This window comes from Saccostrea cucullata, unplaced genomic scaffold (assembly GCF_032062105.1).
Source record: "Saccostrea cucullata isolate Sc308-1 unplaced genomic scaffold, CSIRO_AGI_Scuc_v1 ctg2825, whole genome shotgun sequence".
Classification (NCBI taxonomy): domain Eukaryota; kingdom Metazoa; phylum Mollusca; class Bivalvia; order Ostreida; family Ostreidae; genus Saccostrea; species Saccostrea cuccullata.
The window spans coordinates 9,971-30,043 of record NW_026940486.1 but is presented as its reverse complement, the minus strand read 5'-3'; the positions used below and the strand labels follow the sequence as shown (position 1 = coordinate 30,043).

Here is a 20,073-nt window from a genome sequence, read left to right as displayed (position 1 = left end):
TCAATTCAGTGTATAAATAATGGACTAACAATTGGTATGAAAAACGTCAGTCAGCATTTCATTCAATGATAAATTGTATTTGCTGACAAGGTCATTGTATCGACCATAAAATTTACGAAATGATGACTTTAAACGAGACTGTTGATATTCTTGTTTCATCAACTTGCTTGTCAATGATTTACCTCGTTTAAGAAATTGTTCATACGTAGAGCATGCTCTTGCGTATCGAATCAACTGAGATATAAATACTCCGTATGCAGGTGATGAAGGAATATTGCTGCATAAGTAAGGGAAGTTGACGATAGAAAAGTTAAAGTCATCACGTTTATCATATAGCTTGGTTGTTAGATTACCATTTGTGTCTTTTTCAAGTAAAATATCCAAATATGAAGCAGATGTGTTGGACTCTGTGGTATCTTTTATCTCAAGCTCACCAGGATATATCGTGTCGACGTAGGAATGGAAATTATCATTATTAATTGACAATACGTCGTCGATATATCTAAATGTCGAGTTGAACATTTTGGTGAAATATTTCAGCAAATCTGTAAATGTAAATGTAACAAAAACATTTTTCAACAAAGTTTTAATCACATGATTTTGAATGGTTATTTTAATTGTTAATTTATTCTCTTTCAAGTCACCAGGTTTGTAAAGGTTGAAAACGGCGTGTTATCCATTCATTGAATTTTAACATCCAATGTTCACTGAATAAGTCGAACAAAGTGGCGGATCTATATTAAAGACTTAGAATCACATACACTGAAAAGGCTGATAGGGAATCTGCCCCTTGGAAAGAATATCACAATCTGTAACGATAAGGAAGATTGTGTTTGTATCAGCGTTCTACATCTAATGTATCTTAAGATGATCAATGAAAATATACAAAAAATATTTTAAATAATTATATCAAATTTAAGTTCTTTCCTCATTTGCATTGAACAAAGCAGAAAAATAATTACTATGACAATATTATTGAAGAGGAATAGTATTTACGTACACATTTGCCTTCACAAAAGGTGGTTCTTTTGAATGTTGGAATTTGAACATACAGATGATGCAACCAACATCATGCTGTAAAGAAATTTCATTTTTAAATCAACATATTGTTTGATGATTAACATATATCAAACACAACAAATACTTGAATCAAGGATATAATTGTGTTGCCTTAGGAATGAAATATTCAAATCAAATATTTATACATCATTAACGCTTTGTCATTGCTACATACATCTGTACAAAATTTTTGATCATGCGCTGGTAGTATAAAAGTCATTTTTAAATGATCTTTTATACTACCAGTGATAAATGAATAATTCTTACCATTCAAAGTAAATAAATCCCGAGGTTATTATTGTGGTTTTTATGGTGCGAAGTCTTCTCATTCAAATCAGTACGGAGTAAGCGCGCACATCTTGTTTACCAGAATTCAAAATTTGGCCTAGATAAGCAGCAAACCACTATACCCTGTAACGCGCTGCTCAGCAGGAGAATTGCATAAGAGGTTATCATGACACTGAAACTGACCAGTGTGCCAATCCCTATCTAATGCCTCAGAGTAAAATTCTGGGAGTGGATCCCAGATTTGATGAAGAACAATTTTTTTAAAGACATTTAATTTTTTTTTTCATGCTTATTTTTTTATAAATTTATTTATATTCTAATTTTTAATGTTTTCCCATCCTTTCATTTATTTACTTGTTGATTTTTTTAATCAAAGGACTTTATAAAAATTATGTCTGTTTAATCAATAAGCCAAAACTAGAAATCCTTATAAAATACAAAAAAATCTTTCAATTAAAAAAAATTATACAATTCCTCATTTAAACACTATTCTTTCTATATAATTCTTTTTTCATAAAATAAATTTTAGGAAAATCGCAATCATGCATTATTTGAATGTTTTAAGAACATTTTGAAAATAACAGCAGCAATGAAAAATGAAGTCTTTAAAAAGAAGAAAACACATTAAATTGAATGTTCTAAGATCATTCTCACAACATACTCTTAAAGTTCGTAAATGAATGAAATTGTGCCGCAATTACATAAATATTTTAGAAACATTTTGAAAATGATTCCAAAATGTTACAAAAATTATAATTAAAATGTTTCAATTGTAGTGAAAATAATATTATTAGTTAATGTTTGAAAAAAACATTTTCACTGCCTAGACCGAAAAATGTCCGGAATTGAATGATTTTAACTAACAGCGATATTAATAATAATTTAAAGATATTTTTAAAATGTTCCTTACAAATGATTCAGAAAGGTATATGCAGTGCTCCGATTACACAATAAGAATGTTTCATTTCATGTTTTAAGAACGTTTTTTAAAAACGTTTTATAAGATCTTTTATATTTTGAAGCTTTAAATACTCTTAAATGATTTAAGAATGATTCAAAAACATTTTGACAACGTTCCTTCCAAATGTTTCAGAAACTCATTAAGGTCTTTCGTTTCCAACGGAAGACCTTCTACTGATTCTGTTGGTCAAGATTATTTTTTTCTTCTACTTCCTAGACGCCAACTTTGAGGTATCATATCTCACTCATTTATCAACGGATTTTGCTCAAATTTGCAGACATTATAGACATCATAAACCTCTATTAGAGTGCTATCTAACATTTCAAAAAGTTACTTCTGCTTTTGAGTTGTTCCCCTTTAAACAAAAATTTATAGGCTTTATTTTCCGGATAAAGGCTCAGAGACCACAAATACTGGAGCAGAAATTTTACTGATTTTGGGTAACAGAAGGATTGAAGTTGTGCACATTTAAGGAATGTTTTTCAGTTTTGTGTGAGTTGGTGTGTGAATCACACAGACTTGTCACGTGGGCATATTTCATGAAGCGCGCTAGCGCTTCATGAAAAATATGCCTATGTGCAAGTCTGTGTGATTCACACACCAATAATTCACACTAAACTGAAAAAACATTCCTTATATTTACATTTTACATGTTTGGAAGCAACTATAATATGCTAAATATTTGAATTTCTCGCTGCCCTATATCGTTGCGTTCTTACTAACGTCGCTGCAGACTCATTGTGACGTCACGTTAACGCACATTTCTCCGTGTATATTTCTACGCGTGAGTATACACGAAAATGGTTTTCAAATCAACTTCACAGTAAGCTTACTAGTAAAACACAGCGAATGTAAATATTGGTTTTTGTTTTTCGGTTTCCGTATTCACAATGACGCTATATAGGCGTAAATAATTAGAACACCTCAAAGAGCGAAAATTTACTCATATTTTCCTTTTTATCTTGAAAACTAAAAACATTTTGTTAAGACATAATGAATAAAAGTTGTGCATAATTGCAAGGGCTTTCATGTAATACAATTCAATACAATAATGAATAAAAGTTGTGCATAATTGCAAGGGCTTTCATGTAATACAATTCAAAAAGGACTGGGCCCTATAATAAGGGTTCTATGGAACTTGAAAGTTTTTGCTTTATAACTCAAAAACGGTAAATATTTCGATCTAGATCTCGAACAAAAATTCCCCTTTTACACCTTATTGATGTGATGAAAATGCTGTTTTGTTCAATTAAGCCGGGAATATTGTTAATAACGCGGTAAAAGCAGACAATGTAAACAGGTAGCGTTTTTCGGATTACATTCACCGTGTTTGTTTACAATTATATAACACGCCTCCCTTGATAGCGCGGGGCAAAGTCAGTCACCGGGAATCAATAAGCGGGTAAACAAGCGACCCAAAGTTATACACAAATAAAGACACAGAATTGTTAAATTCATTTTTTTTAATATATAAAACTGTACCTTAATACTATATCTGTCCAATAAAAATATTGTTTTGTTCGAGTCTTACGTATTTTCAAGTAGTGATTTTGTGTATTTTACTTTTTCTTTGATGTTTCAGCATCTGTGTCGCATTTATCAAATTTGAAATCTCTCCCCCTTCAACCCACAGTATCAATGACAGTATTGTGAGTTATATGTTTAGAGATAAAAGTTTGAGCATTTCCTGTCCAGAGAATTCTGTAGAAATTTATGTCAACCATTCTTTCCTTTGATGTTACATTTGAGTTTCATTGGATATCTTTATAAATGTGGGCGGAGTTTAGGGGAAAGAGATGAGATGTAAGTTGTGTATCAGATTGAGTCTTAGTTTTGATAGTTTAGCGATTAAATGTAACCTTTGAAATTCTTTGAATAAAAAGTGAAAACGAAAACATGTAGTGACGAGTAATATTTTGAAGGACATTTCATCATCGTCACAGTATTATAGGAAAGAACGCTAGGCAGTTCTCATCTTGCTATTGAAGGAAAACTCTGTGGTCTTTATGCGCAGAATTGCAGTAAACTTGCCGTAAATAATAAATATTTTACAACGCTGTATCACATCTCTTTTTTAATTAGGTTTTAAATGTGTTCCTTGGTTCCCGTTCAGAGTATTCAATGACATCATTTTCTTTTTATTAATCAAAATGTTTCCAAGAGAAAGAGTTTTAGAAAAAAGCTTTTCTTCGTTAAAATATGAACACAAACAATATGAACGAAAACGATACACGCCCGGATCTCATAAAAAGAACTTTTAAAGAGTCAAATAATACAGAAATTATTTACTACGCAATTCTCACATTCATCTGGAACCCAGATTTTAAGTGTGTTGAGCATTTCTGCGTAATCTTACGATAACACGCATCCAAGAAAATCTTAAGTGACACGCCGTGGCAAACCATTGACCCCGCAGTCATAGGCAAAATAATTGGTGTATTAAAACCATTTTACAATAAATGGAAAATTATTATTGTCCGATATTTGAAATTAATATGTTAACTTATCTTCGTTTTAAATTTGATCGTGATACATTTTTATCCAAAACAGCTATCTTGGTTTTGTGTTTATTTATAATTACGCGACAAACCAATCCTTCCGTAGCTTGTTGACATTAATTTACACAGCGTGGTCGAATGTTAAATCTTATTTTAAAAACTTACGGAAAACATTATTTTCTGTAAGTAAATCGAATCTTTCAAGAATATTTTAAAATACCCAAACAAAAATTTTTCTTAACAAATCATGCCAAAATCACATACAAATCATATCAAACTCATGAATTCATGGTTTTGAACTATGATTTAGACATGATCCATTTAATGGATCATACTGAAATCATAGATAACAAATAAGGAAGTATGATCCTGATGTGGTTTGTTTCTGGGGAATGAGTCTGCTATGATTTTCTTGCGATTCTGACATGTGCCATTAACTTAGAAAACAAATGAACATGAGTTTGAAATGATTCGTTAACTTTGACTGCTAAAAGTTTGTGATTTTGATATGGTTTCTTAACTTAGTCTTTAAACTCCATACGAGTTACACATGATCTGTTAACTTCTCTGTTGAGAATCATGAGTTTTATATGATCTGTTAACTTTGTCAGAATTGGTTGTATGATCCTGATATGATTTTTTAACTTTGTCATCTATGATAGGTGAAAATGCAAGCTATAAATTCACTTTAGCTTGGAGAATCAAACAACATGCATACATCAATAAAAGTTTTATTTAAAAGAGAACAGGAAAATTAAGTTTCAATTATTAAAATGCACGCAGCATGTACAGGTATAGTTACAAAGACAATAATTTTTTTGAAGTTGGATGAAATGAGAAACAAATACAATAATCAATAATTCATATTTGAATTAGCATGCAGATATGTATTTTGTTTAAATAACGCAGCTAGGATTTTATTAAAATCTTTCTCTCCATATAATATTTGCGATCCACTCCCAATCTTACTTTGAGGCATCAGATTAGGATTGGATCACTGGTCAGTTTCAGAGTCATAGTAACCTTGTTTTGCAATTTTCCTGCTGGGCAGCTCGCTGTAGTACAGTGGTTTGCAGCTGATCTAGGTCAGAATTTGAATTCTGATAAACAAGATGTGCGCGTTTTCTTGTTGCCGATTTAAAAGAAAAGCCTTTGCATCATATAAGAAATAAAAATAAGTGCTGGACTATTTATTTATACTCTATACTTGGTGAGTATAATTCATTAATTTTATTATTGACCTTTTTTATTAATTTCTAATTTCTACCAGCAAGTGCATGATTTATTTTTTCTTTGTAAATGTGTAGAAGAGACATATATAGCAAAACTTTACATTAATTGATTTGAATTGAAAAAACATAATTTAAGCATCAAATTGACCTCCTTGATTCAAATATTTGCTGTACATGTACATGTTAATCCTTATATAAAATGTTTCTTTATGAAAACGAAATAACTCGCTCAAAGAGTCCATGATGACATTCCATTGAATTACAATTGGTTTTTCCCCTTGTTGTCTCAAGATTCAGTTTGCGCCGCGCCATTCAACTGATGCTATAATTCATTGTGAATGCTGCTGCTTAAAACAAACTCATTTACTGTGAAAATGTGTGCTGCTTTCAACAAATTCATGAATTGGTCTGCTTTGATTGATTGAAACAAACTCAATTGCTGTGCAAAATGTGTACTGCTTTCACCAAATGTCATGGACAGTGCTTTGCTTGCTAAAATATCTTAAGTAACGTTCGCGGTTTGATAACCCGGAACGAGAACTACATACATATAAACTTGTAAAGTTTATTTAAAATACATGAACATAAAATTTAATTGTAAGGTTATTTACCGTTTGCGGTAAACCCGGAACGGCCATTGTTTTGCTTATTATAAGTACATGTACATGTAATATTTTGCTTGATTGTTGTTGCTGCTGAAATTGTTTGGGGTCGCCCTGCTTGGCACCCCCTCCGTTGCTTTAAGCCACGACCAACAATCGCCAATATATTTATTAAAAATAAACGTGTACAAAATCATGTTTGTTTTATTTTCCTCTATATAAATTAGTGTAATTATTTATAACCGTTCAACTGGGAGTATTTTTATTCTGTGACATTCGACAAGCAATTGACAAACCGAAAACCTTTCTAGCTTATTGCATTAGAATACATAGATTCACTTACCTAGTAAATTGAAATCGCCATGTAATATCTTTTTCATTGAATATAAATAATCATTTCCTTCCAACAACTGTTTCAACATTTTAAATCACGCTTCAGACCTTTTGAATTCACCATTGTTTAACCCAGTCACATTGACGTCTTTGGTGTTTTGGGTATTTTTTTTTTTCAAATTAAAGGTACATCATATTAAAACTGATAAATTTCTGTAGGACATAAAAGGATTTAAAGTAACCGCATTGTTAGATTTGTTAAGTTCTAAAACAATTTAAAAAGCTTATAAATCACGTACCAAGAAGATTATTTGACAAAAGAGCAGATATGGAAAAGAACTAACTTAAAGTTAACTTTGCAATTTGAAGTTGACAAATGTTTTTTGTGATTCAGTTGTCTTCATGTTATGAAAAAATTTATTATTCTATATCCATGTATATCAGACCTGTGTGATCTAAGGGGCTGATATCATTTATTTGTTTAGGGACTTGTTTTTGTATATTCATGATGTGTAGATAATAATACAGCAAATTAAATGACGAAACATTCACAATGCTATACATTTATTATCAAAAATGGTATTTCATTATAAGTTTGTTCAACGGCGTTAAAAAATTCTTCAGTTATTTTTGCTTTCAAAAAACAAAAAGAAGTATTAGAACGAAATATCAATATCAAAAAAAAAAAAAGATTTACATTTTAATTAAAAAAGATTAAAAAACTAAATATGCACTCCAAATGAAGAGCAAATTTTCATTCTTTCATCAAAGTGAATTTCTATATGCATTTGACATCCCCTGTCTACCATAAATTTTATACAAGCTAATTAAAGATATTTTGAAAAGTATTGAAAGAAAATTCCTGTATTTATAAGTATCAGAAACCTTTGTTTGTAGGGAACTAGAGGTTGTGTTGACCTAGTTTTTTTTCAACATTGTATCATATAAAGCATTTTAAATAAAAGGCACTTGATTAAAAATTAGCGCTATTTCTTATCTTGATCCATATATGGATTTATAATAAATTTTTCTGCCGAGAAAACCTTTGTCTGAGATTTATTTCTTTTTTTGTCTTTGCTCTCATTTCTAGATGTCATTCCGTTTTCTTTGCTTGTAGGAGCGTTGTACCATCTGTAGTACACAAAAGAGGGGACCAGGATCTAAGGCCGTGGTCAAGTAATGTCAATCATAAGAGTTTGCCAATAATGTCATACAAAGGTGTTGTCAATTAAAGTCAACCGTAAGAGTTTGTCAATCATGTCATACAAAGACGTGGTCAATGAAAGTCAATCGTAGAAGTTTGTCAATCATGCCATACAAAGGCGTGGTCAAGTAATGTCAATCATAGCAATTTTTTATTCAAAGACTGGTTAACAATTGATAATCAAAGGAATTAATCCAACTGTCTATGGACGTTTAAGCTTACTGTTAGAAATACTTATATTTATTGTGCTTACATTTGATTTTGAAACTTTATTTGTAGCAAAACCCATAATATAAATATTTTATGTATCAAATTGGAATAGTTACTACTCGCTTTCACTGTAGACTGCCGAAAAAATCCCGTTATTTTAATACATGCATTATGTTAGAGTGCATGTGACATGTTTGTTGTTGTTTCTTACCCATAAAAGTAAATACTTTTAATTATTGCACTGCCTGTAATGAAAATGAACAATTTAAATGTGGTATCATGAATAAGTATTTTCATCTTACAGTTAATCTGTTATTTTGTAAATAATTGTGCAATTTTTATTGCGATCCAACACCCCCGGAGAGGGTACAAAACTGTAATTAATATAAGAAAACAGATTCTACAATATAAATCTTACTGATGTACATGACAAATTCAATAATGATCAACAAATTTTCAAATAAATGCTAGTACTTTTAAGAATGTACAGTATATTTATAGCAAAACATGACCTTAATTCTATGAAATAATTTCCAGGTTTGTTTACATTATGTTCGAGCAATAGAATTTCTGAAATAAGGTTTTAAACAGTAAAAAATTACAATATTCATAATAACAGTAGTAATTCATACAGTTACACTTTCTCTGTGAAGGGCCAAAACTCCTAAATTCTATAAAAAGTTGAGGTACATTTTTACAGCAGCATGCTTCTAACGTTTTCTTAACGATCTACAAACTTCCGGTTACATTAAAATTAAAGCAAACAAAAACGGAATGAAAATTTCCGGATTGTGCGTCACCACACTCCCCTCGTAGTGCATTCTAACTGAAGGCGCTACACATAACCAAAAATAATGAATAATCATGTTCCTATCCTGACAAATGTTTGATACATAAAACATCCTATCAATCTGATTAGACAATCTCAACATGATAAAATAAGTAATACATAGAGTCAATCTTGTATCAGTGGAACAAGTTCACATATTGGACGGATGAAGCATCTTCTGTCCTTAGCGACACGAATCTCTACAGTACGCACACGGTTATCATCACTCGGAAACACTTTCTCCACCACAGCTACGGGCCACTGATTCCGCGTCACCTCATGGTCCTTTAACAACACGATATCCCCTTCTTTAAAGTAACGTTCTATTTGTGTCCATTTGCGTTTACTCTGTAAGTTCGACAGGTACTGCTCTCGCCATTTCTTCCAAAATTCTTGTGATAAAACAACCACATGTTTCCACTGAGACCGATATGCTTCTCGAAGATCCAACTCTGGTAAGTCTTTTGGCAGGGTACTGCTATCCATTTTCTGTGTAAGCAAAATGTTAGGGGTCAATACAGATGAGTCCTCAGGATTAGTTAAAACCGCAACTAAAGGTTTTGAGTTAACAACTGAGCAGACCTCAGCCATAAATGTAGTAAGAACTTCATAGGTGATTCCTTTAGATTCCGTGCGTGACAACATGCTGTCCAAAATTCTCCTTGTAACTCCAATCATCCTCTCCCATGCCCCTCCAAAGTAGGAGGCATGGGGAGGGTTGAAAATCCATACAGCCTGGTTTCTAGTCAGAAAGTTTTGGATAGGGGCATCTTCCACAAATATGGAGTCCATACCAATCACGTTCACTGCCCCGACAAAATTAGTTCCACGATCCGATCTGAATTGTCGTACAGGGCCACGGATGGATATGAAGCGCTTGAGTGCATTAATGAAGGAACTACTGCTTAGCTCCTCTATCACTTCAATGTGAATGGCACGACAAACAAGACAGGTGAATAATATTGCCCATCTATTTTGGTTAGCCTGTCCTCCTCTCGTACGTCTTGCTACCACATTCCACGGGCCGAAAGTGTCTACCCCAACAAAGGTGAACGGTGGAGATGGTGTGATTCTGTCCTCAGGAACATCAGCCATAATTTGTGTCCCGAACCTTCTTCTCAGCTTTCTACATATAACACAAGAATTTCATTTCATATTTTTTTTATTCAGGTAAAAATATCACAGAAAGTCATGATTCACAAATTAAAACATTACAGACTAGCATACTACTAGAAAAAAGAAAATACACACACATTATCTCAGCACTATGCTAATTAAGAAAGATCAATTTAACATATATATGTAATTATTATTAAATACATTGCATGACATACAGTTGATAAATATTACCTGAGGATAGTCCATAAAAGCCTTATTAAAAAGCTTATTTCCAATGGGGTCCTCAATTAACAGCCATGTTAGTAAACAAAAAATAACAAAATTACATAAAACATTGGAATTTAGGCATGTACTTTTATGAGTATGGCATAATGCTTTGAAAAATGACATGTTTACAGTAGCATGTTTTGTCTTGGTAATTATCACAAAATGCTTATGATACTAAAATAATAAATAAACAATAAAATTAGACAAGCATTTTTAAGTAGTAACACTAGTATTTATAATGAATGAATAAGCGATGTGACCTTCCGCTTACAACCGATAATCCAGTAGCCAGCTGTACGAATCTTCCCCTCAGTGATATGACGTCCCTGATGGTGGACTCTCTCATGAAAATGATGAATAATTAGACCAGCAATGTGACTATTTTTTGGTATTATAACTGGATGAATTTCTAAACAGGTATATTTCCTCCCTTGTCGTAATCTTCCACCAACTCTCATGATGCCATTCGAGTCCAGTATTGGAGACAGTGATAGTAGAACGTGTCCTGTGCAGTTCTCTCCCCTCCTTAAGAGCACTAACCTCACTAGGAAAGCATGCCTGTTGAACTTGCTGTATAACAAACAACTCAGCTTGAGTAAGTTCGATGTCGTTACAGGTGTCACAAGTGATTCTCGAGTTTCTAAAGATTTTCTGTATGATTTGGCTAGACGTTTGATCCTAGCTATAGCTCGTACAAGGCTCCGCCAAGTGGAAAATCTTTCAAATCGATGAACACCTATAACTGTCTCTTGTGAAGCAGAAGTCATCTTCGTAACTATAACAGGTCTGACTTCTTTATCTTCTTCTGGGTCTAGCAGCTCATATGAAGTTTCTCTGTGATCTAGTGGATGTTCACTCCTTAAAACTGAAGGTCCTTGAATCCATGCGCTTTGTTCAATTTCATTAGCAGGGATAGACCTCGTACCTATATCAGCAGGGTTGTCCTCAGATGACACATAGGTCCACTGGTCTGATGTGGTAGAATGACGAATAACGTCAACACGGTTTCCATACACATAAAAGCGTCTATGTTCATTGTTTATATACCCGAGTACAACTCGGCTGTCTGTGTACATTGTAGTAGAGTCAATGTGTACAGTCAAGTGTTGTGTTATGGTGTCTTTTAGCCTTGTGGCAAGTACGGCTGCGCACAATTCTAACCTAGGAATAGTTTGGCCCTGTGAGGGAGCCACTTTTGCCTTTCCGTGAACAAAGCTGACGTGATGACCTCCACTGACGTCATATATCTTCAAATAAGCTACCGCACTGATCGCCTTCTGCGAAGCATCAGAAAAGACATGAAGTTCCGTACGCTCTACTTCAGATGACGGTAAGTTGACATAATATCTAGGTATGAGAATGGACTGTAAGTCGGCAAGGGATTCCAACCAGTTATGCCATTTTGCCTGGAATGCATGTGGAATAGGTTCGTCCCAATCTGTCACAGATGACATTATGTCCTGCATGATTAGTTTGCCTCGAATGGTTACTGGCACCACAATTCCAATCGGATCATATAGACCATTAATAGTTGCCAGAACGCCTCTTTTGGTGAATGGCCTGCGGGTAGAAGTCACTTGAAATGTGAATGAGTCTTTGGAAATATCCCAGCTGATCCCCAAACTTCTCTGAAGTGGTGCTTCACTTAAATCTAGCTCAATGCCTGTGACTTCTTTGGCAAGGTCCTCTTGAGGGAAGGCTTTGATCACATCCAGACTGTTCGACGTAATTTTGCGTAAACGAATATTTCCCTCTTTCTTAAGAGTTGTCTGAGTGCGGGACAATAGGTTCACAGCTTCATCACTGCAGTCAAAGGACATTAAGCCGTCGTCCACATAAAAATTTCGGTACACAAAGCTCTTCACATCTTCCTCTGCGTCACTTACACATTTTCGCAGTCCACAGGTTGCCACAGCAGGCGACGGGCTGTTTCCGAACACATGTCTGGTCATTCTGTATTCAATCATGTCTTGGCTTGGGTCATTGTCTTTATACCACATGAATCTTAAATAATCCCTGTGTTTTTCCGGAACTGAAAAGCGATAGAACATTTGTTCTATGTCTGCAGTTATTGCAACAGGATGTTACCGGAATATTAGTAGTATGCCTAAGAGTGAGTTCACGAGATCTGGTCCTGTTAGTAACACATCATTTAGACTGATCCCTTCGTATTTAGCTGAAGAGTCAAACACACAACGCACACTTCCCGGCTTCTTGGGGTGGTACACAGCGAATAATGGCAGGTACCAGCATTCAGTATTTGAGTCTAATTCTTGAGCCGGTTCCGCATGTCCATTTTCTAATATTTTCTTCATGAAACCAATAACATGATCCATCTTTTCAGGATTTTTTCTTAGATTCATGTCCAGTGAGTGGGCTCTTCTAAGGGCCTGAGGTTTGTTATTCGGTAGATACTGACGATTCCTTCGGAACGGAAGGGGCGCTGTCAAAGATCCATCGGGACCTTTGTACATTTCTGTATCCATGAGATTCAAGAAGTCTTTATCTTCTATTGAGAGTCCAGGAATGTTATCTTCCTTTGTCCTTGAGAAAACACAACTATCCTCAACGTGAATGTTGTTATAGCATGGCTCAAGAAGAGTAGTTCTACCATCTTTCAAGGTGAAGGTCTTCATTACTGAGATAGAGTCTTGCTGATGAGCTGTGCCTAGACACACATTTCCAATGATGACCCAGCCCAACCGTAACCTTTGTGCGAATGACGTGTGTATAGGTCCTAAACATTGTTCTAAGACATGATGAGCCGGTAGTAAATCCCTTCCAATGAGTAGTAATATTTCAGCATTTTACTGGATAGGAGGGATGAACTTAGCGATGTCTTTCAGATGACTAAATTGTTTGGCCACCAATGGAGATGGTATCTCATCCCGAATGTTCGGTATTTGGTCACATTCTATGAGCATGGGGAGATCCATCTTACAGCCTGAGTCAAAAGATTCTATAGTGAAGTCTGAACATCGTCTACCAAACTCTGTTGTGTTCCCATTGCAAGATGATAGCGAGTATGGTATCTCGGGTCCTGAGATAGCGAAGAGGTCAAAGAATGCTGACCTTGCTAGAGAGCGGTTGCTCTGTTCATCTACAATGGCGTATGTAAGAACGGCTTTTTCTGGACATTCTCTGGGATATACTTTCACTAATACAGTCTTAGCACAAGACTTGCTTGCACCTGTTCTTCCACAAACCATGGAGCAGGCTGATGTCACTTCTTCTGTTGTAGTCTTAGCAAGATAGTTCTTGTTACAGTCTTGATCACTGTTAGTAGGCTTGTCTATATGTAAAGCTGTTGGGTGATTGGTTGCCCTACACACACTACACATCACAGTTGAGCGACAGTCCTGAGCTAGGTGACTCCTCTGACCACAGCACTTGAAACAAAGTCCTCTACTCCTTAAGAAGTTTAGTCGTTCCTGTAACGATTTCTCACGAAACTGGTTACACTTGTTTAAACTGTGGTTTGTTTTATGTAAGGGACATATAGTCACAGCTGATGTCTTAGTTTCTGACACAGAGTTCGAGACTGGCACATCCACCTTCTTGACAAACACAGAATGAGATGAAGTCTGAGGTTTCAGTTTGCATGGTCTTGTGTCTTCATAAGCGAAGGATGGGTCATTTTTTACTCTTGCCATCTTTTCCAGAAATTGTGAAAATATGTGGAATGGTGGAAAAGCCAGGTTGTGTTGCTCTTTGTATCTGCTTGCCTCATTGGTCCACTTTTCCTGTAACTGATAAGGAAGTTTATTGACAATTAAGTTAACTCCAGCTGAAGAGTCATATGAAGCAAAGAGACTACAATACTGTTCATCTTTCTTTAAAGAATCAATTTCCACCACGATGTCCACAAGTTCATATAGTTTTTTCACTTCCTTGCTTGCTATCTTTGGAAAAGACATAAGTTTCTGTTTGATAGAGGATTCGACTAATTCTGGCCTTGCGTAACGTTCATTCAATCTCTGCCAGATCCTGTCTCTTGCTCGAGAAGAATCACTGTAGTTGGCTGACCGGATACTCATAGCTGATTTTTTTGACTCGGGTCCTAAATACTGAATAAGCAGGTCAACTTCTTCTGCCGAACTTAGATTCAGTTCTTTTACTACACTCACAAATGTTGTTTTCCATGAGCCAAAGAATTCTGGTCTGTCGTCAAATTCATGAATCCTCTTCAAAAGCATGTCCTTCTTCACCATGAATTTAGAGAATTCTTCACACATATTTCCTTGTCTTGGAATGAATGGGGGAGATTCCGCGTTCAACATGTTTAATGGTGTAACTCGAGTTCCATAATGGTCACTGTCATAAGCAGGTTCTTGAGTTTCGAGTGGCGAGCTACATGAACGTGACTTCTGATTTTGTTCTTCAACGTACTGCTTTACACGGGACTCTCGAGTGTCTGTTAATTCGTTCTCATCAGGCTCCTCCTCTTCTTCACTTGATGCCAAGTCAATGCATTCATTCAAAGCATTTAATCCTTGAGTGCACTCCTCATATTGTCTTTCTTTGTCCAGAATAGACATCCTAGCTTCCAGTGCAGCCTTTTCTTTCAATAATTCTGCTTCTTCTTTTGCGTATTTCAATTTGACACGAGCTTCTTCAACCTTGGTTTTCTGTTTAAGGTATAATGAACTTACACTGGTCAGATTTGATAGTTTGGATAACTTTGAGAGCTTAACTTTTACACTTCGCCTGTCTTTGTATTTTTCTACTTTCCTTTCATAAGTCTGTTCAGCCTTTTCTGAAAGTCCTTGCTGCTGTTCCATTTCCGTGGAAGGTTTTCCATCTGCCATTCTGATTAAGCTTGGCGCCTAGATTTTGTACTGTGCAATTTTTATTGCGATCCAACACCCCCGGAGAGGGTACAAAACTGTAAACAATATAAGAAAACAGATTGTACAATATAAACCTTACTGAAGTACATGACAGATTCAATCATGATCAACAAATTTTCAAATAAATGCTAGTACTTTTAAGAATGTACAGTATATTTATAGCAAAACATGGCCTAAATTCTATGATCTAATTTCCAGGTGTGTTTACGTTATGTTCGAGCAATAGAATTTCTTAAATAAGGTTTTAAACAGTTAAAAATTACAATATTCATAATAACAGTAGTAATTCATACAGGTACACTTACTCTGTGCAGGGCCAAAACTCCTAAATTCTATAAAAAGTTGAGGTACATTTTTACAGCAGCATGCTTCTAACGTTTTCTTAACGATCTACAAACTTCCGGTTACATTAAAATTAAAGCAAACAAAAACGGAATGAAAATTTCCGGATTGTGCGTCAACACAATTATATTTAAGAGATACAGTACCCGCATCGTTATTCTTTACAGGATACACGATACGATAGGATACACGCACGATACGATAGGATACACGCACGATAGGACAGGATACACGCACGTTAGAATAAACGAAAAACACGATAAACGCAAAACACGATACACGCAAAACACGATACACACAAAACACGATAGACCTGATAAACGATCTTCACGATAGGATAAACGCAAAACCTGATAGGATTGTTTCAAAATGCGGAACGTTTTCTCACAAGACGAAAACTTTATATGATTTTGTTTAGTTACTGCAATATTTTAATTTAAATACTTTCAAAGCTGCAAATCTAAATAATGATGTACTTTTAATTATCATAATAAAAAATGAGCTCACTTAAAATTTCACACAAGTTATTTATTTATATAATTTTTTGGCAACGATTGAATAGATTATCATGAAATGGTGACTGTATTTTATTTTAATTTCTACTCCAGGGTGTAGATTTATGATAATTTATGTAAATGTTGAAATTCTCATCTTAAGGTTGAACTATGAGTCATTTAAAAATGAATATTTTAACATAATTGTAATAGTTGCACAAAAATCCCTCACATGATTATGTGCCGTTTCTCACGGGTACTTTTATAAATTTATGAAACTATATATACATTTATTATTTTTGAAAAAAAGTATAATTTTGTATCTAATAAATTTACCTACATGTACCAAATTATATATATCGGAAGAAATTTACGCAATAAAATAAATATTCGTATTTCATGTCTATAGCTGAAAATCTGCGGTGTATCCAAAAATCGCAATTAGATATTAAAATCTTAGGGGAAAAATACATGTAGAGAACCGGCCGAAAGAAAGGTCCAAAAAATCGGCTTGAAAAAACTATATACTTAAATAAAATTAATTTCCTGACTTGAAATCTAAATTATTGTTAATATAATGGCGCTCTGCATTGATACATGTAAACTGTGTCAACAGAATATGAATCTGCTACAACTGCACATGTACATGTACGTTTACGCTAAGTTCTCGTTTATGTGCATGTTAACAGTCACCCAGATAGCAAGACTATGTTGGGCCAACATTGGCAAAAGGTTGTATGGTTGGCGTTGGGGGAACAACGTTGGGCCAACGTTGGACCAATGTCACAATGCCAACCTTCACGACCATGACAGAATTCCTATGTTGGCCCAACGTTGGTCCAACGTTACCAACTTCCATTTACTTTACTTCCAAGGAAGGAGGGATGTCGATGTTGGCAAAACGTTAGCCAATTGTTTGTAATACACTCTTAAAGAAAGTGTCTTTTAACGTAAGTAGTAGTATGTTGGCCCAACGTTGGCTCGATGATTGTAATACACCCTTAAAGAAAGTGTCTTTTAACGTTGGTAGTAGTATGTTGGCCCAACGTTGGCCCGATGATTGTAAAACACCCTTAAAGAAAGTGTCTTTTTAAGTTTGTAGTAGTATGTTGGCCCAACGTTGGCCCGACGTTTGTAATACACCCTTAAAGAAAGTGTCTTTTAACGTTGGTAGTAGTATGTTGGCCCAACATTGGCCCGATGTTTGTAATACACCCTTAAAGAAAGTGTCTTTTAAAGTTGGTAGTAGTATGTTGGCCCAACGTTGGTCCTATGTTTGTAATACACCCTTAAAGAAAGAGTCTTTTAAAGTTTGTAGTAGTATGTTGGCCCAATCACGAAGCCCGATCACGAAGCCCGATGTTTATAATACACCCTTAAAGAAAGTCTCTTTTAAAGTTGGTAGTAGTATGTTAGCCCAACGTTGGCCCTATGTTTGTAATACACCCTTAAAGATTGATTGATTGATTGTATATTGTTTAACGTCCCTCTTGAGAATTTTTCACTCATATGGAGACGTCACCGTATGCCGGTGAAGGGCTTCAAATTTAGACCTATACTCGGCACTCAGGGCCATTGAGCAGTGAGGGTTCTTTATCGTGCCAGCGCCTACCGTGATACGGGACCTACGATTTTAAGGTCATATCCGAAAGACCCGTGACTTTCACTTCTAGTGCCGAGCGCTTAGCGAAGGAACAGTCACTACCTTTGTTTACGTCTTAGGTATGACGCGGCGCCGCGAACGAGAATCGAACCCGGGCCTCCCGATCACGAAGCGAACGCTCTACCACTAGGCTACCGTGACCGGTCACCCTTAAAGAAAGTGTCTTTTTAAGTTGGTAGTAGTATGTTGATCCAATGTTGGCCCGATGTTTGTAATACACCCTTAAAGAAAGTGTCTTTTAAAGTTGGTAGTAGTATGTTGGCCCAACGTTGGCCCGATGTTTGTAATACACCCTTAAAGAAAGTGTCTTTTAAATTTGGTAGTACATGTAGTATGTTAGCCCAACGTTGGCCAAATGTTTGTAATACATCCTTAATAAAGTGTCTTATCAAATTGGTAGTAGTATGATGGCCCAACCTTGGCGCAAAGTTTGTTATACACCCTGTAAGAAAGTGTCGTATCAAATGGGTAGTAGTATATTGGCCAAATGTTTGTAATATACCCTAAAATAATGTCTTATCAATTTGATAGTACATTGTAGTACATAAATGTTGGCCCGATGTTAGCACGAGTGATCTTTTGTTTAGGTGTTTCAAAGATGGGATACATGTATTCATATTAGGCCAACGCTGGCCCAATTATTATACTGCCAACTAAAGATGATGTCAATTTTAGCTGCTGAGCTGATATTTTATGTCCATGCTTTTAATTGGATGACTGTTTTTTGTTTAAATCTGATATATTCAACATTTTAAATTTTAACTTAAGTGATCACAGCACCAAAGAGGGTTTTATTATATTTTTTGAATTGTGCACATGCATGGTTATTTATTTGAAATAAAACCCCTGAAATTATGAATTTTTTCATGAGCGTTGTATTCATGAGAATTTAGAGAAGACTGAAAACGTTCTCAGGAACAGGGTGTGAATGAAGCCTACATAAACATAAATCAAAATGACACAGCTTTATAATCAAATTGAAACCAAAGTTAGGCGTTCGCTATCACGTGACCAAACTGTGGAGTGAGCTGTCAGATTCAATTGCTCACAGGTGGTAATAATGCAGGGCAAGCAAGAAGAATAAGTGAAATTTAAATTTGTTGATTATACACTTGCTATACAGTTGCATTTAGAAGCCATGTAAGTATATTTATTCTTATTTATTCAGGTTAACTATTAAAATTGACTTGGATTTCATTTTTGTAATGTTTTTGCACACAAAGTTGTAAGTTGTTTCTAGCTATCTAATTCTTAACTGTCTATTACAGACACGATTGTAACAAAGAAATTCAGACAGAGACTGCAAGGAAAACAAATGGTGTGGCGGTATATATAAATTACGATGAAATCGAAGACCATGCATAAAGAAGTGTAGAAAGTATGAGTCCATATGACAAAGATCAAGATGAAGAAAACAGGGGGCGACGAAGGGACGGAAAAAGAACCGGAATACAACAAAAGGACTATAATAAAGGAAGTGAGCCCTGATTAAGAACTTTTAATTGATAATTTTTCATACTTTGCCTCTATTGTCTATTTTAAAATTTATTTTGTAAATTATGATTGAATTGATGTATATAAAGTATTATCACAGTGAATCATTACTATAATGTTTTCATTGAACATGTCCATGCCCAGATAGCATGAGGACATTGGCCCAACGTTGGCCAAACAATGTCGGTTATGTTGGGCCAATGTTGGCAGTTTTACGTTGGCCCAATGTCTTACTGCTCATTGGCGCGCAGTTGGCCCAACATGTTGGGCCAATGTTGGTACAATACTGTTTGTTCATTTGTCAACGTTGGTACAACGTTATTCCAACATACCAACGCCAACGCAATATTTTTTTAACGTTGGCCCAACGTTGGACCTCAGTTCAAAATATAATCATGACGTTGGTCCTACGTTGGTCCAACGCTTTTGTTGAAATGCCAACGTTGGTACAACGCTATTCCAACGTACCGATGCTAACCAAATATTTTGTAACGTTGGCCCTACATTGGACCTCAGTTCAAAATATAGTTATTACGTTGGTTCAACGTTGATACAAAGCTGATTCTTGAAATATCAATGACACAATTATTCCTCAATACAAATGTCTCACAAAATTAATTAAATTCTG

General features: G+C 35.0%; 2 protein-coding genes across 2 annotated transcripts; both read right to left on the bottom strand.

Moving 5' to 3' along the window:
* Positions 1-10,835: 10,835 nt before the first annotated feature.
* LOC134255490 (uncharacterized) lies at positions 10,836-12,602 on the bottom strand. Its single transcript, XM_062738024.1, has one exon. The coding sequence runs from the start codon at positions 12,600-12,602 to the stop codon at positions 10,836-10,838; it is 1,767 nt and encodes a 588-aa protein (XP_062594008.1).
* An 807-nt stretch (positions 12,603-13,409) lies between these two features.
* Positions 13,410-15,911, bottom strand: LOC134255492 (uncharacterized). The gene is made up of 2 exons (XM_062738026.1): positions 15,758-15,911; positions 13,410-15,487 (listed from the first exon to the last, which is right to left on the bottom strand). The coding sequence occupies exon 2, from the start codon at positions 15,408-15,410 to the stop codon at positions 13,410-13,412; it is 2,001 nt and encodes a 666-aa protein (XP_062594010.1). The 5' UTR covers positions 15,411-15,487; positions 15,758-15,911.
* Positions 15,912-20,073: the final 4,162 nt, after the last annotated feature.